The 25457-nt window shown below is 37.9% G+C and overlaps 1 protein-coding gene across 42 annotated transcripts in view; it reads left to right on the top strand.

Moving 5' to 3' along the window:
• Positions 1-25457, top strand: part of ESRRG (estrogen related receptor gamma) — a 389887-nt gene that overhangs the window by 248572 nt on the left and 115858 nt on the right. For all 42 annotated transcript variants that reach the window (XM_038131555.1, XM_038131540.1, XM_038131541.1 and 39 more), the window contains one exon: positions 21223-21638. In XM_038131555.1, coding sequence (XP_037987483.1) covers positions 21223-21638 — 416 coding nt within the window. The remainder of the gene's footprint in view (positions 1-21222; positions 21639-25457) is intronic.

Genomic DNA, 25457 nt, shown 5'->3' with positions numbered 1-25457 from the left:
TGCTGTGTCTTCTCCCTGGACCAGATGAAACTAGATGCTGTATTATTATGTTTATTATTATTTGAGTCCCTAATGAGTGTGTTAAATCCCTGAAGAGATAAGTTCTTGTTTGTTTCAGGTTTCCTTTGCCAGTTTGGACCAGTTCTCATTTACCCATGCAGGTTTATTTACAGTCATTTTCTCTTTCCAGTTGTACCAGTATGCTCAGGGGAAGCAGAATATCACACAGGACATGTCTCAACTTAAACTTTTTCTTTTGCCTTCAACATTGTGGAGTTGCTTATTCTGATTAAAATAAAAAACAAACAAAAAAAACCAAACCCACCAAAATGATTTTTTGACTCAGTAGTTGAATGTAAATGCCAATCAATTCCATACAATGCACCTGGCTAATACTTAATATCTTTATTAAGGAAGTGCAGAGGCCCCTGCCATGCTACTGTGCTTGGTGTACAGTGTGTAAATACATGGGTAATTCCTATTCAAATACTTTGCTGACTACAAATAAAACAAATTCATGAAAGCTGCAGAAAAGGGCACAACATACTTTTCTCATGTGGCAAGTGCAACCATACTCTATGTGTGCATATGTAGTTGCACAAAATCTCTGTGTGATGCTGTATCTTCAATTTAAGCATACCAAGAAAGGCTAACAAGGAAGTATGGGCTGTTATATTGTAGATCAGCAGAAATCTCCCGGGTGTTTGAGGGAGAGATGGGTGGTTTCAGCTATGTGAGCTCAGAGAAGGTGAAGTTAATGAGGAGGAGGTAGAGGGAAAAGCGCTGTGGAAGGAAGACAGACCAGGGAACAGCACAGTGTGCTGGTGTTGACATAGCACAAGGGGTGGGTAAAGAGGTTGGAGAGACAAATCTGGATAGTACAGGATTGCACAGAGCATCTGACTGACTGCTTACATTTCATACTTTTTTTTGCAATACAATTTTTAAAAATGGTCCTTTTAATATGCTCTATCAGTTGCCTGCTGACTTGAGAAAGAAAATGAAGTTAATTGTGTCTGCTTATTTGGACAGCAGTACATTTTGTATAAAAAGGGCAACTTCTGTGGTACAGTGATACTGGTGCCAGCCAAATTCTGCCAGATGTGTCACCAGATTTTTCTTTTTTATTTAAATTATTGTTCAAAACATCTGTTATAATTTTGGGTGTCTTCTTCAGTATGTTTTATCCAGTGTTCTATAGAGGAAAGCATCACGTGGAAGTGTTAATTTTTGCAGTCAAAGACAGACCTACTGCCTCAGCTTTTGTTTGCATTTTCCCTAGCAGTGTCAAATATTTTGTAATAAACTTAGTAGTTCTATATATTTCTTAAGATAGGTAGAAGACATTCAGTCAAGAGACATGATGGAAACTGAGGCTTTTCACTGTAGATATACTAGGTATTAAGACTTCCTCTAAAAACTGTGACCATGTAGTAGAAAATATATAGATTTATATATTAAAAAATGAGACCAGTTACCTGTGAAATAATAGAGGTATTTGGAAACAGAAGGAGAATCAAAGTTTTTGTGAAGTCATGAGTTTAAGATCTTGTTAAGATTTCAGGCCTGTTTGTTCTATATAGAGCACTCGGGGGCTTGCTGGAGAACAGAGATGGACTTTTCTCCTTTAAGGGGAGAGAGAGGGGAAATGTGCCTTACACACTCTTAAGTAAATTACATTTTGGTTAAGAAAGCAAATAAGCATCTGGTCATTTATTTAACTAGTTCCCACAGTATTGTATGTAAAGGGTTTTTTCCTTGAGCGTGCTGCTTTCTGCTACACTGATGATAATGTACCTGGAAGGAAAAGGCAGCTCGGGCTGAGGCAGCCAGCGTCAGACAGGGCGGGCTGCCATCTGTCCCACCTGCTGCATTCATGTGTCCATCTGCTTACTGCAATAGCTCATTGCAGGCTTCAGCAGAGCAACATTCAGCCTGAAAAGAAGGCAGTGTGAATTATTTAGGTAGCTAGTGTAAATAAAGAGAGGGGGAGAGCAGCAAAGGAGGGGAGTTGTGAGGGGGAGAAAGCACTCTCTTACTCCTAGATGCTTTGGAATGTGTTAATGCATGAGAGCATTTGATTTGCATATAGATTTAGATGTATAGATCATTGTGAAGATTACAAGCCAATGAGTTTTATCTAGATTTAGATAGCTCTCAGCCCGGTTTGCACATAAAATATAGCCAGTTTCAGGAGGAGAATCTTTGGGGACTTTAAACCTAAGTGAAACTGATGAAATGTAATGCTTTTAGGTATTAATTTAGCAGAAATAAAATATTTCCTTTAAGGGCTTTCTGTGCCCTTTGTTAACCAAGAATTTATAACTGCTTTGCATAGTCAGTGCTTTATACAGTCTGTGTAGTTTTGATTTGGTTATAGTTACATTTATAGTCATCTGTACTTTATTCTAAGAGGAAAAGCAGTTGACAAATGCTTTTCCTTTTTCTTATTCTCTCATGTTTATCAGGTGAAGATTAAATCTGGTCATCAAACAAATAATTTTCCAGCTGTCAGTGTATATGTATTGTTGCACAGACAAATATATATCTGCTTTTCTAGCAACCTAAATATACATAGAACACTTAAATATTTTAAAATATCTTTAATGGACATTAAAAGAAATGTAAGGAATTATATAAGAAAGCATAATTTTATAGTTAGAGTGGCCCTTATAAAAAGAAACAGTTATTTTCCAGTTGCTTGCTTGAATTTCAAAATGACCACCAGAAGATTTAGACTATGGTGGATTATTTATTTCTTAAATTTAATTGTTTTTATAAAAGAAAAATCATTAGTGCATTGAGCATAAAAGTTCATCTCTATCCTTCTGTTCTAAGCATTTTAATGATAGTCATGCCATGTCAGATTTTTTTTAATGTGTAAAACATTAGTCCAGTGCTGTGTTAAAAAAAAAAAGATTTGGCTTCCTACTTCGTGTGTTTCCTGATGTCAGATTCTTCTTGCTTTCGAATTTTAAGTGTCACACTTCCCTGGGCCAAAGAACAAAACCAGGATCATCTTAAGAGGTATCCTTGAAATTGTGGGAGGGTTTTGTGTCATTGTTTTGCCTGGGTTTAGATCTGCAGAAGAAAGGGACACGGCATCTTGAAATCCCAGCAGCCTGGCTACTTCTCTAAGATTTGCATGAAATTCAGCTGCCGCCTTCAAAGGGATTTGAGTGGATTGGATTCTTGAAGGTTAGTCCATGTCAAACCTATTAAGTTCAATTCACATGCAAAACCCTTTTTACGTTTTTTTTTTAAGCCAATAAAGTTCTAACTACTATTAAGGAGACATCGTGTACTCGCAGTAGAGCGTCCATGGTAATGGATCACCATACTGGCACGTGTAACTAACCAATAATCCACTTTGTCATCTTTCAAATTAAAAGATCCAGTGTCCTGTATTTTCCTCAGATTGAAGAGGTATTTTTTGCAAAAGTGGACATCCTGGAGATGGTTTAAAGTATCTGAGTCAGTTTGCATATCCATCTTATATCTAAAATGTGATTTCCTTCCCCCCCCCCCCCCCCCCCCCCCCCCCCCCAATTAAATGAAGATTAATTTAGCCATTTAGCCTTTGAAAGTAACTTCAACTCTGTGCTTCTTAACTTTCCAGGTCTTTGAGTTATTACTCTTCCTGTAGAGCAGTTCCACTGTTAAATAGTTTTAGGAGTACAGTATATGTGCTGTGGTGAATCAGGAGTCAGTTGCAAGGGGAAAAAATGATGGAAATACTTAATGGTGTATAAAAGGATTAGTGGCTACTTCAGAACTGCAAGAACACGACTTTAAAAAGAGCAGTTAAATTTTAAATTTGAAAGCCAAAAAAGATATTCTGTGTGTCTCATGGACATTTAGGCTGAAGCATCTAAATGGCTTGCCCACCAGCCGGCTGTGAAAGAAGTACCAAATGAACACACTTTGCCTCAGGTAGATATTATCAGAATAAATGGATGTTTGTAGGAATTTTGGTTAAATAAGGAGCACCCAGCATTCTCTGAGGTTGCCTTTCATTCTGAAGCTTTCTGCCTTGTGCGAGGTCTGCAAGATTTGCCCTTCATTCTGTGAATGGCTGTGTGTTGTTATGCTTTGGTTTGAACAAAGCAGTTTTTCTAAAATGCTGGCCAGATTCTGTGACCAGGTGAGCTGAATCTTGAAATCAGTTGTGGCTTTACTGCATGGAGTCAAATTCATTTGCTTCCACAGTGCCTGCACTGCCAGCTGGATTGTCAGTGATCTGGCAGGGTGCTGGAGTCAAAGTCCTGATATCCACTCTGACTGAATTTTTTTCTGTTTAAAAGATTTAAGTGAGGGGAACGTGGTATCTTCTCCCTGTACTTTCTCTTGGCACAGTTTGAACGTCACATTGCATGCTCAAAGAAAGCACTGCTTTCAGTATAGATCAAAAATAGCTGATTTGTATGTACTGGTTGAGAACAGGATAACTTCCATTGAATTAAGGTTCCTGGTGCTCCAAGTCTTTTAAAAATACAGTTTTGGTAAACACTGCAAATAAGCATTTTTTTCCTGTTCCAAATCTCAAGAACACATATTTCATGTTTAGAATGCGGCGTGGGGGGTGTAGGAATGTGCCCCTTATGGACAGAGTTACAGAACTATCCTCTGTCCCCCAAAAAGGAAAGAGCTCAGAATCTTCTCTCATCGACTAGGTGAAAAGCCACCTCATAGGACCCTGGGGACTTCACCTCAAGTTTAAGGATAGCTAACTGGACAGGAGCCAAAAAGTCCCGCCTGGGCCATTTAGTAGAAAAAGAAGAGAACAAAGAAGCTAATCGCTTTTGTGAGGTGTTTTTACCAGGAGCACAGACCTGTGAACCTGGCTCGGTTTTCTGTTTGTTATTTTGCCTTTTATTAAACCTTTTTTGTTTCTAACGCTGCAACAGAAGCCTCCTGCTCATTTATGCCCCCCCAAGAGAAGTGGAGCTATCTTGGGGTGTGACGTCTGGCTGTTGAGAGCTTATCAGACCAGCTCAAAACCCCAGGGAAACCTATATCCTGCAAAGAATGCATGCCCAAGTCACTTGATTTAGGTAGTACATTTCCTGGCAAAGTACTTGAAGGAAGGGGTTAAAGGGTAATAAAATCTTTCCAGTTGGCCAGGTTCACTTGCATCTTGTGAAACAAATATTTCGGTTTCTCCAGTATGGAAAGGAATAAAATTTAACAAGTAGTATAATTAATTGTCGTTTTTGGCTTTTTTTTCCCATTTTTGCTGGGTTTTGTTTGTTTGCTTGAAGTTTTCATCTGTTTGAAGACCTAAAGTTATGACCTATGTTCAAAATTCTTTTTGTGTTTCGTGACCTCTGAGAGTAATTTTTTTAAAAAGTACCTAAACCAGGAATGTTTCAGCAGGTAAAAGATTACATCCAAGATATGGAATACTGTATTTGCCTGTAAGTTCATAATTTTTCATCTAAACATTCTTTACTGACAGCTCACAAGTCATTCAGAGTTGGACAGAGCTTGCAGGTTTTAATATTGAGGCCTTGTAGTATTAATATGCCTATTTACAGCATTATTAATTATATAGCAATTCTTAGCATTTATGTTGCTATTTGATTGCATTCCATAAATGCTGGTGTTATCCTGCTTGTGAATGAATCATGTTGTTATATGCATTCTTCACATGTTGGTATTTGGGGAGGTGAAGTTAGTATTTTGCTGAGGGAATAAAGGGGATTAGAAGCCTGTCTAGATACCTGAATTCTTTTGTCCTTGGCACCCAGAACTTTGTTGCAGAGGATATTGTAAATACCTCATTGGAGAGTATAATCATGTTGTAAGGATTACATATTTGTTGTCTTGATGGAGTGGTTCTTTCAGCAAAAGGATGATTTACTATCATACTTCTTCAGAGTATTGGAATAATGACAAAAATCCGATATTGATACTACTAACTCCTGGTAAAAAATAACACATCTGGCTAAAATTAAATTAAAGTTTTTAACAACTTTAGGTTCTTTTAACATAAAGAGAGGTTGTCATCCTTGTTCTTGTTTATGCTTGTTGGCAGTCCCTGAATGAAGGTAGATCTGGGAGAGCAGGGCAGAGGGAGAAAGGTTAAATGGTAGAGGAGTTGAATTGCTTTAGTGACAAGATTGTCTCCAGAAAGGCATTGAGTTGTTTTAAGGATTAGTTTGGGAAAACTTGAGTTGAATGTGCTTCTCTTCTGTGCATATATTGCATTCCTAATACTGCCAGTCACTTATTTTTCATAAAAACAAAATTTACTCTCCAGAATGAGATTAGAGAACACTGGGAAAATTCTAAAAAGTCAAGTTAAGAATCATGTCATCAGTTGCAACACTGGTTGAAGTTTTACCTGTGCTATTTTAATGTGAGATTCTTAAAACACTGGAGAAGATTATTAAAACAGTATATATTTTACTCTTACATTATGATAATAATAAACCCAGAGAAATGTTGCAGAAGTTATAATCAGTGATCTAAGGGGAACAATGTCATTTCTCAGTCAAAACCCCTACCAAGTTCTTTATGAATTTCTATTTGTTCTCAGAGGAGATCTGTCATTGCTGGAAGGTAGTTCTTACAGGGAGAATCTTGCATCCTATCAGCTGGTCTGAAACGTTTTCTCCTGGAAAAGCCATGCCATATGAGCTGGGAGTGCGGGAGGCTGTGTGCGCAGTCCCTCTTTGGAAAAAATGCGCTCAATCTGTTTCAGACGAGTTCCCTGAAAGATGGGTTAAATCAACTGATTGAGCTGATTTTCTCTCTTGAGGTGATATTTTATTTATATGATAAAATGCTTGGAAAGTGATTAATTTGTCAGGGGAACATCTTGTTACTGTAAATTTGCCGAATGTGTAATAAAATTGCCATAACACAGATGGGAAAATGAAGATCTTTTAAAATGAAATAACTGAGCAGTCTGCCTACGTTTTCAGCACTTAAAATTAACTTGCTTAAATTTCTTTGTCATTTTTACCCCTGGAAAAATGCAGGCTGAGGAGGATTAGTGGCATGTGGGGTGTGAGTTTGTGTGTGTTGCAGGTAGAAAGATACAGGAACAGGCTCTGTAGTTTTCTTTCTGCATTGGAAGGATCTGGTAGATTTATGAAACTTCTGCCAGGGATTGAGTGAATTTTAAAAAATTAAAATATACAGGTCAGATACTCCTTCCCAGTAGCAGAGAGTTTAAGAATAGGGGACCTTTGTGCACACAAACTTGAAGTCATTATAGTGCTTTTGTGCCACTTTGTGCAGGATTGCTTTGGAATGAGAGCTAAATAGTGTAATACACTTCTTAAGGCTTTTTATTGCAGTCTCATATTGTAGGGAATGTAACTCACATTATCTAGGGATATACTTGAAAAGGAAAAGGAAGGAATACATTCCCTGTGCCTGCATTGCAGTGTGTAACAAGAGAAAATAGCGTTAGTGAAGGAACAGTGCCTTTTATTCATACATTTTACTACTGCCTGTCCATTTGTCCACCAGAATGAGCCACTTATCATGTTTCCGTGTTTTTCCCTTACAACTTTGAGAATTATGAAAGGAAAATTCAATTTTTTGTGTCCTTGTATGACAGGTAGAGTGGATACTGTGGTCATTTGGATTAAAAACATATCCATCACCACAAGCTGACAGGTTATGATTATGTCTTCTTTGAATATATGAATTTTATCCCTACATGTTGGAAGTGTAAGAATGGGAACTTTTTGTATAAATAATTATCCTGGTAGTGATGTACTGCATACAGTTGCCATATTTTTTCACTTTTACAGCATTCTTGGCCTTATCACCCATAACATAAATCTTGGGCTCTCATATTTAATGCAACCTGTAGGATAACCATGCCTGTATAAGATACAGTCAGCCAATCCCACATCATTTGGCTATCATTTGTTGTCCTATGATAGATGTTTCAGATGATGTCCTGTTGTGGATTTTACAGAATGATGCAGCCATCCAGGGGCAGATGAGAGCAGCCTCTTTTAGGTGTTCACACTGATCTCCACAAGCACCCTCAGTTTATTAAGTTTCCAAATATAGGCAGTTAAAGTCTTGAGTATATTGGTGTTATCTTGGTTGCTCATAATTTATTTTTCAGAACACTAGGCTACTCATTCTACAAAGTGATAGTAATACAAAGATTTACTGTCAGACCCTCTATTGTGTTAAGAATTGGGGAAGAAGTGAAGCAGATTTGGTGGATGTTCTAAGTAGATGCTTACTGGAATGGATCTTTTTCCAGATCTCAGTTCCATCATGGGAAAAAAATCTGATTCCTAGTCTGGTAAAATCATCATTTAATGCCATCCTGTTAACTGATCAGGGCTGATTCTTGGTTTGATGAGCATCCTGAACTTGCGCTGAAACTGGTGAGGCACAAAACTTGTCTGGATGAGATGTGTTCTATTTGAATTTACTGGTGGAATGCCACACTTTCTTCAGGGCAATCTTCGTTTCACTGCTTACCCAAGGACAGTCCACTTAAAACAGAACTTCTAGCTGTACAAGAAATAAATATTTGATCTAGACTTAATGCTGGTGAAATAACTGAAGCAAATACATCATTAAAATACAGCTGAAATTTGCAGCATGCAATCTGGAGTAATTAATGCTGATCTGTTCATGTAAAGGTTTTCTTCGACAAGCCTCTCACGGACATTTTCCAGTAGAGATGGCCACAGGTGACACATGTAATGCTTGGTTGTAGTGTATTGATACCGGTGCTTCATAATTGCAAGTAGCAACATCCCTGTTCTACATGTTATAATTGAGCAAGTACATATTTGTTACTTTAGATGATTTTTTGGATTATGCTGAATTTCTTTCTTCTCCCTGTGACTCCCACCAAAGAAAAGGCAAAAGTTAAGAGAATAAAAACAATATCAGGACTTTGTGAGAAGCTTATCCTGGAAACATCTGGAATCATGCAAGCATTTTAAAAGTTAAAGCCTTTGCTTCCTGACCTTTGCTGCAGACACCAGAGGCAAATCACTGACATGTAAACCCAGTGGCATAGATGGGTTTGTATTACACATAGTAATATGTGAAGAACAGGGAACTGTGAAAAGCCAAAGGTTTATTTATTTGTTTGTAAAAATCTGTAATCACACATTAAAATCCAAGATAGACTAGAAAACACTTGAGCTGTATAGGCTTTGCTTCTACACATTCTTTGATTTATCTCAATATGTGATGAATTTGGTCATCAGTACCACACCCAAGTAACATACTAAACTATTTGTTCAATCTATTTCTATTTCCAGTGCTTCCAGAGTCAAGATAATTCAGCAAAGAAAAAGCAGAGTTCAATGGAAGAGTTTCTTTTTCTTCTTACAGTTTTCACTTAAAAGTGTTACAGGGCTTCATGGTGTAGAAGTAGAAATGTGTGTTAACAGAGAGGGCTCATATCACTCCAATGCTTTAGTTCAAGTAAATAAATAGACTGCTGTGCTCTCCAAGTTGTTGCATGTCAGTGTGGTTTTCTTTGAGTGCAGTAGGTTATGGTAATCCACTTGCATATTATGTATCAAGAGTATCAGGACCTTACACCCTCTGAAATCACAGGCTGAGTTAGGGAATAACACCATTAGCTGGTATAAATTTGCAGAGCTTCCGAATTGCTGGGTCTATTCCCCTGTCCCCAAGGTTTTGACCCACAATGAATGGCAGATGTGCTGTGTTTGGAACAAATTTGATTTTGTTTTTCTAGCTACTATTCCCATTAAAATAAACCCAGCACCATTTATAAAATTACCCAGACAATTTAAGCACTTTGAGAATTGAGCAGTGATATTGGAGGAGGAGGAGTCGTCTTCTTCAGAATTCATGCTCATCTTTAGAACTGACATCTCTGTTCATGGCTGTTTCACAGCAGTTAAAAATTTGTTTAGGCAAAGAATAGTGGATTTTTTGTATGCATTCCTCTTTCATGTAAAGAAAACTAGCACTCCTTGCATTTTGGAGAAAACAAGATATTCTGATAAATTGTATTAGGGAAGTATTTGATAAATACTTTATCAAAGTATTTATTTTCCTAGTATTGTCTGCCTGTTTCATTTCAAATCCTTAAAAAAAATCCCCACCCCAATCATAAAACCTTGGGCTATTCACAACTACTCATTGCTCACACATTACCCTATGTGCTGGCTAGTTCTGTTCTAGCCATAGGCTTTATATTTGGAAAGGCTTCACACAAAGAAATTTGGATTAATTTAACAGAAAAACATTTTAAATTAGGAGTAAGAGGAAATTTAATTAAGTTTTCCATTTAGGAAAAAAACCCCTTACATATTTCAAAACACTGAAGGTCCCATTTTGGAGGTGGAAGGCAAGTTCCCTTCTCAGACATAAATATTCAAATTTCCAAAGCATGTTTTAATCAAAGCCATAGAAAACAAACAAAATGTACTGGATTGGAATTCTCCCAAACCATGACAGGGTTCTTATGCCCTGATGTTGTTCTGTTGAGCAGTTTTAGACAACTCTTCACCTTTCTGTGTTCTGTTCTGTGTGCCTGTAGGAGTGAGATAGGGGTACTCTCTGGAAATGTGTTAAAAATCAGTAAGTTACAGATCATTATTAATAAATAGTACCATAACATCATGATTAAAAATATTTGCCTAGGTCCTTTTCCTTGCTTGTATATTGATTTCAGCTGATCTGGCCAGAGAGCTTTGTTTGGGAGCCAGGAAAGCTTGAGTCAACCCTAGACCTAGTAGGTGAGGGACTCCCTGTCTGAGAACACTTAGCCACAGAAAAGGCATGGTCCCCTATTTTGTTTTCAAGTCCTGCAAAAGTGATTGGGATTTTTGTCATCCTAACATAGCTAAAAGTAAGACTGTGGCTCTCTAGAGACTGTTTTAAACCACTTTCAATTTTTTTTCTTTTTACCTTTTAGGTTTCCTACAGATATTTTCATCTCATAATTTGAAAGGAATGTTTTTCTCCCTCGTAGAATCTTACATCTCACTCCTTTTAGTTTCTTTATCAAAAATACAGTTTCAGGCTTTCAATATGGGACCGTGACAAAGTGATTTTATAGCCAGTACTGAAAGTGACTAAACTTGACAACAATTGTGTTTTATGACAACCACTGCTTTCATGTCTGCAGCCTACTTTCCCATCATCAGCTGTGATTTTTTTCCCCCCTTTTTTTCTCTCCCCTCCTCCCCCCATGACTTTTTTCAAATCTGAGCAATTCTGTATCACTGCACTGACTGAAAACAAATCCTTTACCAGGAGTGCATTTTAATGGGCAGCATGCTTCACTTAAGTCGCCAGAACCTAAACTGTATAATATTCAATTTTTTATCAACCCGGGACCAAAGCTTTTTCTTGAGAGCGATGTTCATAAGAGCAGTGGAAGAATTAGTATTACAGAACTAAACCAGATTAGGAGGGAATGTGAATTAGATTTGGTAACAGATGGTGCCGTGGAAATTAAAGGTGCTTTGCGAATGGAAGCGACAGCAGCTTGCCTCTTTTCCTCTCCTGTCTCTCTCTTTCATGTGCTTGATAGACGGGTATAAATCACAACAATCCCGTCTTGACAGCCAATTTCGAGAATTTGATCTGGTTAAAGACATGGCTTTCCTGCTCTACTCACTGAAACTGGCTGCTATTTTATTTTTATACAGCGCCTTGTCATATTTAGGAAAGTGGAATCACCTGCCTCTCTTTAATGAAATTTTCTTTAATTACAGTTTTAGCTCTTTAGTGTTAATTACTTTTCCATTCAGCCTGAATTCTCGGGCTGTCTCTTAGGAATGTATTTCTCTCCCCCACCCTTCCTCATTGCACTATTCACGCATATGCTTTCATTTTTCTAAAGATGCTTTTTGTTGTTGGAAGTTGTTGTCAGATCCATTATAATTAGATCCTAATTATCAAAATCATCATTATTGTGTAGGAAGAGTAAGCATTGTAAACAACTGTTAAAGTTATAGGGTCTTGTTTGACAGAGCAGAAACCTTTCAGGATGTATGTGAAAAATAAACAAGCATACAAAAAGCCCTGCAGAAAACTCTGGGAAACATAATGATCTGGAGAGCAAACCCTCTCCTTGGAAGGAAAATGTACCCAGGTTATCTCTCCATATCTATTCCTCAGAGCCTAATCCCATATATTTTCAGAAAAGATCAGAATAAAATTACCCTGTTTCAGTTTGCTTATGTAAATTTTCAGCTTTGCTCCTCTCATTCAGGTTCCAGATACAAAAATCACTTTCTTGATGTGTGTCAGGATTGACTTATGGTTGCCTTAATACAATTACTTTTTTGTGTATAAGGCTGCAAGTGTAAGTGAAGGGACTGCTGTGATGCATGGAGATGTGGAAATGCTACTGCCATACACTAAAAGTCCTCAAAGTGAAAGAGAAAAATAATGGACTGTATCTAAAAGAAAAAAAATTAAAATAAAACCTTCTGAAACTAGGAGAAGATCTGTAGAGCTGGCAACTAACAGTTGGTAGAAATAAAGCTTCCTACTGGCAGTCAAATCAAATGTAGTAACAACTCAACGACTCCCTGCTGCTTGCTGACAGCATGGTGTAACACACTGGGACAAACATTCACTTAAACACTGATTGCAGGAAAACGTCATTTCCCCGCTCCCCAAGTAGCTTTTTGGTTGTATGTGCGGGCACACATGTATGTGTAGGGGGTGTTTAAATCCAGTGGCATGTGTCTGGGAGGGCAGCACAACCCTGGGAGCCAGCTGAGTGAGGGGGTGGGAGAAGGATCACTTGCTTTATGAGTTTTAGTCCTGAGTCTTCTAAGACGCTCACTCTCTGATACTATTTCTGGTGTGTTCTCTCTAATCGGTTCTCCAATTTAACAGAGCCTGGCGTCAAATTATAATTCTTCTGCTATAAATCTGCAGAAAATCGGTGAGGGAGCTGGGTGGGGAGACAGGTACACGGTGTGCGCACACCTACGCTCTGCCTTTCAGCCATGGAACGAAATTGCTGCCAGAAATTGTAAAAAATGTCATGATGCAAACTTTGACTCTCTTGAGACTGAAGGCATTTTTTGTCTTCTTTTTCCTTTTGGAAAGTGATGAATGACAGCTATGTCTCTCTGATCTGTAGTACTGGCTTTCTGACTGGTGCAAGTAAGTGCTTTTGATGGTGTAATCATTTCAAAATAATCCCTCTTTAGAAAGCCTGTTATGTTCTTGAATGAATCTTTACTTACTTTTGTAGTTTTTTATTTTTATCTCTCGAAGTAGCTGAATGTAGCATTTAATTTTCTTCTGCTCATTCAGCTGATTTCCCTTAATAAAAAGAATCCTCACAATTAATAGCTGACTCCTTCACACTTTACCATGTCCTCTGGGGGCTGGAGACATCAGGTGGATTCCACCTGATACCACTGAAATACAACCACAAGTAAATGATGCTCCATAACAGAAAAACACTTCTTAACCAGAGTTTTTGCTGTCTTACAGCATGTGACATGAATTGTTAGTCTGCATTTCGACTAATAAAATCTTACTCTTCTTGGTCAGTTTACTGATTTATATATGATGAGGCTTGGCCATTATTCGGATAGTCACATGACAATCTTTTTGATTGGAACTTTTTGGGCATGGGAATTCTCCTTGTGTGAGTTGGTGCTGATCTCAACTCCCCTCTTGCTGCAGAGCGGGCTCTTTTCAGGGATGTTAAGTACTGTAACAAAAGAAAAAAAAATAGGCTAAAAGTCAGTAAATGAGAGAAGGTGAGTCTAAGGTATTACAGTGGTAGGATTGTGGCTTCAAACAGCAGCCATGTTCTACCTGTAAAAATGTTAAAGGCATAGGAGAAAAATGTTAGAGGCACACTAAAAACGAAGTAGGTATATGAAGTATTCCCCAAGGTTTAAGTTGTATCAAGACCATAATATATACACAAAACCCAGCAGATCTCCTCTGTGTTTAACTTTGAGGCAATATAGAATGATTTTGTTTTTAAGTGCCATCTCCCTGTGTTGCTTTCTCTTCCCTATTTCCCTCTTTTTGTTTTAAAGTATTTGAAAACTGTGTCAATGGGGTATATTGAAAAAGGTATCTTTTCTTTAAAAAGACGTGAGATCCATGTATGTAGGCAAGTCTTTTCTGCAGGAAACTTTTTTTGGTGATGGCCTGCCTAGTAGTAGTACATAATAGCTAATAGGATATTTTCTGTATAAAACACATGCAAAAATTAAGGTCACTAGTGCAGTTTTTATATGTGCTTTAATTTTTTGCCTTTCAGTTATAGGTTTTGTTTGTTTGTTTGTGTCAGTATGTTCCAGTGACATGTATTGGGTACAGTGGACAACTGTGCCATTGGGGGCTGGCACCTTTTCAGATGTCTAGTGTTTTGGCTCAAAGGTATGCGGTCTTAGACTGTTATTCCTAATTTTTGTTCCTAAAAGAGTACGTGATGTAAAGAATAATAATTTTTCAGTTTGAAAAGATTTAAATTATGTTGCCTCTAAGTGTTTCAGCTTTTAAAGTCAGAAGAGTTATGTTATAGTCTGTCAAACCATAGGATCTGTCTGCTGCAGAGCCTGTGCATGTCTAAGGATACATTTAATTAAACCAGCATTAGTGCATCTATACAGACTTATTAAAACACTTAGTTTGTCTCAATAATATTGATTAAATAGCAGTAGTTTGTTTAATCTAAGTGTATTTTTGCTATTACTACATTACTTCCAAGTAATCAGGGTAATAGTCATCATCAGTGAAATATCACGTTAGCTATGAAGTAATGCCATAAGAATTGATTTAGACTTGGCAGGAAAGGAAGGCTTTCTGTCATGTAGTGCCAAAGCCTGATTTGGACTGTTAGAATGAGAGTTTTACACATAATTTCTGTTCGTATAAACAGGGTGTGTTTTATAGGCTTATAGGTTATTCCATACTCTGAGTATCCATTATATCAAGGAACACCTCAGACAGTTAATTATGCAAAACATCATGTAAGTAATTACACAGTATTATTATGCATTTAACAGTTTTATTGATTTGCCAGTTGCTCACTTACAGTATTTAGAGCTATAAACAGGAGATGCTCGTCCTCAGTTGAAATAGATCCAAGGAAATGAGCTAAAGATAAATGACACGAGTATGCATTGTTGCATCACATGTAATCCTTAAACATAGGAGCTGTCAACAGTGATAATTTGCCACACATTGGGGTATCTCAGGATCATTTCCTTCTTGTTAACAAAGTTTATCAACCAGGAAGCATGGGGAATCAACTTGAAATAGAACAGGAAGCAATAATAAATATTTATATATGGTGGGTGAGGAGGTTTAAATAATTCCTCCTCATTTTTGGAGGGTCTGTAGTAGTTTCAAGTCAGCGACTTGAACATTTTGCTTTTTTAAAAGCACCACAGAAAACAAAGTGCAGCTTCTCAGATGATGCGCAGATCTGAAGGGTGTGAGATAATGGTTTGTTTGGCTTGTTTTGTTGAGCTAAAAATGAGCACGCAGTCTTGCAGTGCTTGGTGTGCAGGAAGTGCTTTAGTAGACTTTGGCATACGGAGCAATAGCAACTGTTTGGGAAGCTGGATCCTCTGTCAGTAGTTATCAGCTAACTCAGGCCACTGCTGGTAACAACGTGATGGCTTCAAGCGTTGCTCCTTCTCTTCTGGCTGCTACTGGCTTTGACAGCTGCTCTGTAAGGAGTCACTGGCTTGCTTTGCTTTTCCTTACAAAGGTGAAGTGGGCAAGTTTCAAGAAAGCATAAAAGAAAGAAGAAATTGCAAAAAGCAATTGAAAAAATAAAACATTCAGCATTTCTTAACAACCCCCCACCCCCCCAAAAAACCCCACCAAACCACCACAGCTGTTCTGTTTTGCATCGGGTACTTCTTACTACATGGTTGTACATATGTGTTGATTATTAAAGACCTTGAGCCTAATAACAGTTTTGTTTGTGCATGCATAGGACAAGATTAGCAATACTTTGTGATTTATAATCTCATCCACTAGGTTAACCAAGCAAGCTGTACCATATTTCTTATTAAAAGAAGAAATCCTTTCTTTTCCTTCCTCCAACTAAGCCAGTGCACCTTAATGCAATGATGATATGTTAGACCCAGCAGTTGTCAAAGCATCGTATTACTGTGATGCCATAATGACACCCTGTCTCTGTAAAGTAGTCATGTTTTCTCAAATCACACGTTGCACCGTTGATTTCTGACATGACACTTCATTCAGTCACTTTCCTTTTCTTTGGCATCTCCATTCTCTGACAATAGCAGCTGGTGCCCATTTTCCTACTAAGTGATTCACATTTTACCACTTTACTAGAGTGCAATTAGCTGAAGCAGAAAAAAAATGCTCAGTGTAAAGCAGCACAGCTGAAATTGTTACTCAGCTCTTTAACAGGGCCTGGTGAATGTCTTGAGGTGTTGTCGTGGGTGTTGGTGCGAGAAGCAATGTTTTGGTTTCTTTGCACACAAATGCTTTTTTTTCTCTGTTACAGTCAGGGAAACCGATTATATCACTGGAACACGCTGACTCTTTTTTTGTCTGCTGATTTTAGTATAGACCTGCAAAATGATACTGAAAGTAAGCACAGCATTTAGAAGGAAATGTGGTATTTATAGTCAAAGCGAGGATCTGGCTTCCATTCCTGACTGCTGCAGACTTACTGTGTCACTTAGACAAAGAGATTCTTTAATGCATTGGCTTTCACAGTTGAAGTCTAAGGATCGCAAGACCTTTTTGGTAGACATCCATGTGAGAGGAAGGTATTGGAGGAAAATCAGATGGGTGGTACTGTTAGCGTGAAAAGTACCTAGGTGTGCATAATAACACCTACCTTACTGATGCTCCTACGTAGTAGCTGTCATTACAGATGTCAACTGCTAACAACCTGTTCTGGTATTTATAGAAGTAGGGCAATTCTCTCCCCAAGAAAAGAAAATAGTTTATGTGCAGGTAAAAGTGGACTTTAGTGTTGGTTTGCAGTAAAAGTGGTCACTTTAATTATTGTAGCTAATTATTACTGCCACTGGTACCACCAGTGCGGCTCTGAAAAAGCGAATGATGCTGTAAGCAGAGCTTTTCCTTCTTGAAAAACAAATGTGAAATGTGTTTATGGATTATGAGGTATGGCATGTTGTTTTGACCTCCTTTGAATATTGGTAATAAGGGAGATGAGAGAAAAGTAACTTTGTGAACCAGTTATCTATATAGATGGAATATAAGGAGCTCCCAGTAGCTGGAATGAGGCTTTCTTTCTTAGGGCTATATACTGTAATCAGATGCAGTTAATTTTTGCATTCCACTTGTATATTGATACTGATTTAGCCAGTGTCAGCACTGTCAATATCATTAGTAATGTGGCAGGTAGATGGAAATATGAATGTGATTGCATTAATAAATTCTTAATATATGCAGCCTTTCATAAACATTACAATTTATTCGCTATTGTTTAAGACCGTTTTAAAGAAGAAGTTGCCTTTTGCAGTGCTCTGTCACTCTATCTTTCTGCCAGTAGATCCTGGCTTCAGGTCTTTCTTAAATGAAGAAGTTTTGAAGTAAATTTAGTGTAGACATGAAGAGTTAATGTTGTATATTGCACATTAGCCCTGGCTTGCAGCACCCTATGTATTTTCTCTTGTCTTTGACCATGGAAATGCATCTAGAGCCTGTTGTTCCTTTTCCTGAGGGTACTGAAAGGAAAGTTTACCTGAGATTTCCCAGTTGTTAGAAAACTTATTTCAGAACAGCCCACCACAAATGGAACTGCCATTTATTTGACTTAAAATCTAGTAAAGAAAAAAAACAACCCCACCAAGGCTTTAAAATAAATACTGTACGTTTTTATATGACACATGTTATTTCTATTCATAAACTTTAACTAAATTTAGATTTTTATTAATCCAATGTGACCTAAAAATTTTGCATTAACAGCACAATGTGGAATTGGGCTTATTCTCTTTGAATGCAGATAAAGCCATCATCTTGAAAATAGCTCTTTCTGACAAAAAGGTGTTCTTTTGAAATAAAGTCTTATTCACTACATTCCTCTTAGAGTTAATGTGAATTTTAGTGCCTCTAATTTTAGATTGAAGTGAGGTCTAGAATAAAACCCACTGGCTGACAATTGAATTTATAGATAGTTGTGAATATTTCAGGCTTGAATAATAGAGCTGTAGAATTTCAGACACAGAGAGGAAGAGAGAATTAAACTCCAACTGTAGTTTTACACTATAATGCAATGGTGTCTAGGAATTCTTCAGTGTAACGAGCTAAGTAGTAATTAGGAGGGAACTGAGGGAGGGATTTTACAGAGATCTAGCTTAGGCATTATTCCAAATGTTCAGCATGATAATTTGATGGTGGTCACACCTGCCATCCATTTTAGATGGCTCTTGAATTACTTTTGTTCAGAAGTGGTGCAGTAAGGAAGGACTGAAAGCCGTAGGTGTCTGTTGCCCACCCACAGTCTGTGTTCCACCTTCTGGGGATTGAGAAAGTTTCTGTTCTCAGAGTCAGGCGCCGTTGTTTTTGCTTTTCCCTGGAATAGTTAATGTTTTAACTGTGTTTACGCTTTGCCAGCACGCACCAATCCGGTCTGTACTGTTAAAGCTGGAGTCAAAAGCAGCTCTGCCTTGGTTAGTACCAGAACCTGCTACTTCAGCTGCATCAGCAAACTGGCTTTGGCACAGGCAGCACGGGTGACCAGATTTTAGTGCTTGTTAGAACTGAGATGGTATTTTGGTTTGGACTGCTTGGAGTGGGAGATAGCCGCTTCTATACTGGCCAAAACAACATGCAGTTGAGCAGCTAATTAGTTACAAATGTTTTGTTGTTTTTTTTTTACAGGAATGGGAAGGGTGACATTTGAGGTCATTATTGCACAAATTAGATTAAAAAAATTGTCAATGGAAGTTTCATACAAGAATGTGCCATCAAACTGGTTATGACAGACTATAGGCAGTGATTCCTAGTGCTGTATTTTGAGACTTTACATGTGGAGTCTTGGCAGAAGGGAGGTAAAAAAAGAACTAAGTACATGTTTAGTCAATAAAAAGATCTTAGTGTATAGAAAAATAATATAAAAAAATCAGTTGGTAAAATGTGGAAGTTAATTGATAATCTTAATCACAGCTGTGTAAAATTCAGTGTCAATGCAAGGGGAGAGAGAGACAGAGAGACACCATGGTTTAGTACCCTAATAACTTCTAACTCTAGTCTAAGATCGTAATGTATGTGAGAGCGGTCCAGTAATTATAAGGTAATAAGTGGAGTGGTGGTGTAAGTGCTCTAAATTAAAAGGAATTCGCAGAGCTGCTGTAAGTCAGAGCCGACCTGCTTTCTTTCAAACGCTGACTTGAGAAAAGTGCTTAGCCCAGAGTGCAAGTAGAAAGACAAGAGAGAGCTATCTATTAATTACAGCACTCATTAACAGTGACGGCTACAAGGCAGCAGATGCAGAAGAAAAGGCACACGCTACTGCAGGCTGGCAAGGGGATTTCCCCCCCTCCAGTTCTTGAGGAAAGGACAACACAAGCAGGTGGTCCACTGTAATAGGATATTTTCACGGCTTTAACCTTCCCATTTCCTTGGTTTATTTGCTGACACCAGATAGCTTGCTCCTTCCACCTCCCCAAATAAGCCCTGATTTTAAGTTTAGATGGTAACATTTCTGTGCATCAATCTGGCTGTTTTCCAAATATACACGTTAGTTGTTTTCAATAGAATTTTACAGTAAAAATCACAACAATTGAGAAGTCTGAATAAAATCCATGGGCACTGATTTTAGGGTGAATCTCATCTTAAACTCTTGTCTTTAATGACAGGTCAGGCTCTTATCTCCATTACCCCCATTGGGAAGGATGGAGATTTTTTGATTTATGTCTTTTTTCCATTGGTGAATTTGATTCCGGATATTAAAGTAGAAATTGATGATTTTTTTTTTATTCTTAAATAAAAAGAAGTGGAAAAATGAAGACAAGATCTCAAAAATTACTTCAGAAAATTACGTCAGTCAAATTGTCTGGACTTAACATATTTGCTTTGAAAACACAAATCCATAGCTCCTGGTGGTCTTATAGGATAGTTGCTTTTCTGCAGCTAGTGTTTCTAAAGAAACGTTCATAGCTATGATCTGACTTTGGCAGCTTCTGAGAGTACTGTCAAGAAAATGCTGGATAGGCCATTTGCTACTGTGGTCTCATAATCACAGCTGGAGAAAATGAAGATAATATCTGAATCAGAGCTTTCTAATTATTATTTTTGTCCTTTGTTCACCCCAAAATGTGTTAATAGTAAAAAACTTGGGGATGGAAATAGACAAAGATTTCTCCCCCTAGTCTTCCTTGTAGAAAGCAGTAATTTGTTGGATGAGATATTGTGTAGTTTTATTTCAGATGCTTAATTCTGAAACTGTGAGAACTAAGAAGAAAAAAAATCTCACTTTCTGAAAGACAAAACTTATTTGTAAAATTTTCTCTAATATATGTTTTTAATCCAAGAATCGAGCACATAAGATGTCAGATCCTATAGAGCTGTAGATATATGGGATAGTGCTGTAGTTATTACTGGTTAGTCTGAGGATAATGGCTAGAAAGTAATTGCAGCCACAGCTGATGAATCATTTCACTTAGATTTTGTGAAAATGGAGTTCAGCTGTAATTATTTGTTAGAGTACCCCGTTGATGTGCTACTTCGTTACTAAATAGCTGTATCTATAATAAAGCAATATTAATGAAGAAAAAATAATTGCAAGGGACCCGCTCTTCAGTTCTTGTATCAGATCAATAGGTAATGGATATGTGTTTTAGTTAAGTGTCTTGACAAATATTAATTACAGAGCAGAGCATTTATGTGATCAAACTTGAAAATACTTGTTTCTGATAATGGTGGAATTTACAGAAAGGAAGTATAGATGGAAAAATGAAGACATTTAATAGCCAAGCCATCTAATAGGAATTACGAATTTTTTTTACTTGCTTGATGACAAATTCAGAATTAGAGTTGATGTGAAGTTGACATGTAGCCTAGAGGGCAGGTGGAGGGGACAACAGAAGGATTTGGTCTCTTTAAAGTTTTTGTTTACTGCCTGTCTGGAGCTTTGACAAAGCTCTGTCATGCCCTTATGCTGATTACCTTCATGTAGAACAAGAAGTATTGACTAATGAATGAATGATGTGCAGTCCCTAACCCTTCCAGAGCAGCCTTAAAGAGCACTGTCTTTAATACACACATTCTTCTTTCTCTCTGTCCCCACTGCAGGCTTCTCTGCAGAATGTCAAGCAAAGATCGACACATTGATTCCAGCTGTTCGTCGTACATCAAGACGGAACCGTCGAGCCCCGCCTCTCTGACGGACAGCATCAACCACCACAGCCCCGGTGGCTCCTCCGACGCCAGCGGGAGCTACAGTTCCACCATGAATGGACATCAGAACGGGCTGGACTCGCCTCCCCTCTACCCCTCGGCCACAGGGCTCGGGGGCAACGGGCCAGTCAGGAAACGGTATGATGACTGCTCCAGTACCATTGCTGAAGACTCACAGACCAAGTGTGAATATATGCTGAACTCGATGCCCAAAAGACTGTGTTTGGTGTGCGGTGACATTGCATCAGGGTACCACTATGGAGTGGCCTCCTGCGAGGCCTGCAAGGCTTTCTTCAAGAGGACAATTCAAGGTTGGTTATTTGCTAATCTTCCTTTCTTTTGCTCAGAATGAAAATGTATAGTCTTTGGCTGAAGCCTGTTAGGACTTCAGACCGTGCCTTTTCATTTTTCGTACTGCTTGGTCCTACAGATGTTGCTCATGAAAAAGCCCCTTTGGGCTTCTTTGGGAGTTCTGTCTGTCACGTTTAGCCCAGTGCCATGTTTATTTTTATTCCAAAAAATGGAAAAACACTGGAGCTAACCAGTGGATGTTCAGATTTGTTTTCTCTGAGAATTTGTCTGGATTCCCCTAAATGACTGTTGCGAAGAAGGTGGAGCATTTTCTGAAGGTTGTCATGGACTCCTCTTGAACACTCCCTGTAGCTGGCACACAGGATTGTGCTTGTGTGTTGCTCCTAGATACACCACAGCTGTACTTAAATTGTTACAGAAATCTAGTTTATATTTGTTAAAGAACCAGTGTAGGGGAAGTTGGAACAAAAATGCAGTGGTGTAGTGCTTTGTGCATATCAGTGTATCAATAACTGGACTTTCACCCACTATATACAGTGGCCTTAAATGAGTTTGTCAAATAGCTGTAAGATCACCTTCTAAGGAGACTAAGTTGGCAGCTTTTGGTCTCTGCTCAGTATTTTTTACTAATCTGCTCTTGATACCTCTTACAAATATGCCACATATTTTGGCATAAATGAGTACAAATGGGAAAATTTGCATGACTGCTTCTTCTAGCTTCAGAACCTATGGAGACAAAATAACCTTCTACTTTGATTTAGATATCATCTATTCAAGTAAAATTGAAGGTGCTTTATTTAAAGAACATGAGGCTAAGCTTGGCCTGTGCAGGAATATAGTGTCACATTAAATTAAACTCAGACTTCAGAGACTAAAATTAGGTTGCTAAGTCCAAATTTAAGCTCCTCAATAAAACCTGCTTGTTTTTCATACATGTTGAGCACCTGAAATTCTCACGACAGGCAATGCAATCTGGTGATATACTTATTTTTTTTAAGAATGAACATAAAGTGAGCTTCAGTTTGTAATTTTGCATTACCCTAAATTAAAAAAAAACATTTGGTCTTAAATATAATACTTCCATATTTAATGTAAAATTAGTAAGGAAAAATAATGAAAGTTAATTTAATTTATATATTGCTGAGGCAGTGGCCATTTTATTCTTCTCTCTTCCATTTTGCTGCTGGGGAGATTTGGGCCTTTTACCAGCATGAAGTGCCCATTTTATAAGGGCCATACAGACGCTAAAAAGAAACATTATACTTCAGTTGTTCTAATGGAGCTGAATGTTACACTGTTGGCTAGCAGTAAACAAAGATTTGTAGTGGTAGCCTGGGTTTATATGTAAAATAAGCATACATACTGGGACAGTTTGCTCGTTTCAAGTCTCTGTCTTGGAAAAAGTAAAAAGAAATAAAATGAAGAAGAGGTAGGTGATTTCATTTGGCCTTCAAGAACATTTTCCCAAAAGCTCAAAAATTTTTTTTACTGAAGCAATTTGTATTTTGTGGTTGCTAAACTTCAAGCACCAATTTCAGCTAGCAGCTCTCTTTTTATAAATGGTATTTAATTGCTGTGTAATAGCTGTCCTACAGGACTGAATTGATGCACAATTATTTTAGTTGCATTTTGAGCACCAAAAAAACTGCTACAGAAACAAAAACTGATTGAAGTGTTGACTTCTGGCAGTAATAGGTAACCTGCAATTTTACACCACAACAGACAGAAAGTTTCTGGGCATGGGAGCACAAGGCAGAGACGTCATCCTCCAGATTAGCAACCTGGACTTGGCCATGCAGCTCAAGTTAGAACTGGCAGCTGTGCAAAAAGTCTCAGTGCAGTTAGAGCACGAGCTGCATCAGCAGGTGACAGTGCTGTGAAGACAAAAAAAAATGCAGCAGGGCAAAACCAAGCATTGAAAAGAAAATCCATAATGAAGAAACTAAGAATAGGAAGTACGTTACCCATCATAATGTCATGGTGGCATCTTCAGCAATGGTCCTGACTAAACTGGCATAAATACTTAGAGTGAAAGGTACCATCCAAAATAATGGAAGCTACTTGGGTGAATCAACCATGGGTTTTGGTAGGTGCCAAAATGTACATGAGAAAAAAGGTGCTTCCTCATGATTTGAATGGGAAAATTCTACCTTTAGACTTGCATGAAGAATAATTCCCCTGAGGTTTTTTGTTCTAATTGATAGAATTTAGTTCCAGTGCTCTGGAGGTCATTCTTCCCTGCACTGTTTCATTTCCTTGTTCATTTCATGTTCCTTCTCTCTCTCTGCCTATTTTTAAAATGAGTTTGCTGCTGCGTTACTGCAAATAAGAAAACAGGAAAACAGAAATAAACACAACAGGCTTTCGAATACAGAATAGAAAACCAGGCTGTCTGAAGTGTCAAATATTGTAACTGTGCATATGAAGGGGGTAGCATGTTTCAGCTCAAAGGATTGCTTATTTTAAATGCTAATAGCTTAATTGTGATGGGTACTTTATTATAGATTCAATGAAAAAGAACATATGACTTCCCAAACCTTTGTTGATCATTCATCAGTTTACTAAATTAGCTCTGACTTGTAGATCCTCAGTGCTATTCCTGTTGAAGTCATGGGCACAACTGCCCTGACTTCAGGGAGAGGAAGACTGAGCTGATAAAGTCAGATTATAAAGCACATCCCGTGTTCATGTAAGGCCTTTCCTTACATGATGTCCTTTCCACTGAGTCAATGGGAGTCTTTCCATTACAGAGGTCTCAGTAGGTGGAGGCCACAGGCAGCTGCTCAGAGAGCCAGCACAGTTATTTGTGCACCACCAGCATCTCACACAAGACAAAAGCCTCACAGGGCACCTAGTAGCTCCTATACAAGGCAAATATCACTCTAATGTAGAGTATGCACCTGTTTCTAAGGGTAATGGAGATTGTCATTCCCTTTCCAATTTAGCAGTTTAGTCTAAAAAAACATCCATTCCTGCTTCCTGGAATCAATTCCTGCTCATTTCCTTAAATATTAAGAAATTAAATGAACCTTGTTTTGGTGTATAAGAAGGCGTAATTTTGTCTTTTTAGAATATATATTTTTAACATAGCCCAAAAATATGTTTGCAGTTTTGGTAAAGTGTGTATAATTATGATAAAAATCAATAATATTAGAAAAAAATAGAAACAAGCAATTTCCTGGCTAAAAAAAACAATGAAAGAGAACAAACCCACCAAAAAAGAGCTCAATATATAAAATTGATGTCTTCTTAGGTCATAGTAGAATGCAGTGATGTTCTGCCCCTTTTGTGAGATATAAGGTATGGAAGAACTGGATGTTCTCTCTGCTCAGCCTAGCACTCACTCAGCTGCAGCTCTCAGCTTGCTTCTGGGATAATTTACATGGTGGCTGATTGCAAGTGTCTCGCAGAAATACACACACAGCCAAATCTTCCCAAAATTGGCTTAACATCAGGGATAGTAGAAAATAGCAACATCTAAATATAGTTACAGGTCTATTGATTTTTAGGGTCTCTTCACAGTTTTTGCTGTGCGCTGTAATATCTTGGAAACTCTGAGCTTTCATTAAAAGAGAGAGGGGGAAGAAAGAATTTTCAGTTGACAGCTGGGTGCAAAGTCTTGTGTTCAACATAGAGGTCTTGTACTTGCTAGATATTTTGTAGTGAATATTTAATGTAAATATATTTCTCATAATTTTTATTTGGTCAGTTATCATACATGCTAGTAAGTACACATTTTCATTAATAATATGTAATTACTCAGTGTTCATAACTTGAACATTTCAGGAGGTGGATTGAACTGGTATTCTTGCTTTCAG

This window comes from Motacilla alba, chromosome 3, assembly GCF_015832195.1.
Source record: "Motacilla alba alba isolate MOTALB_02 chromosome 3, Motacilla_alba_V1.0_pri, whole genome shotgun sequence".
Taxonomy (NCBI): Eukaryota; Metazoa; Chordata; class Aves; order Passeriformes; family Motacillidae; genus Motacilla; species Motacilla alba.
Note: the sequence above shows the minus strand (reverse complement) of the source record. Positions and strands in the feature narration are given on the sequence as shown.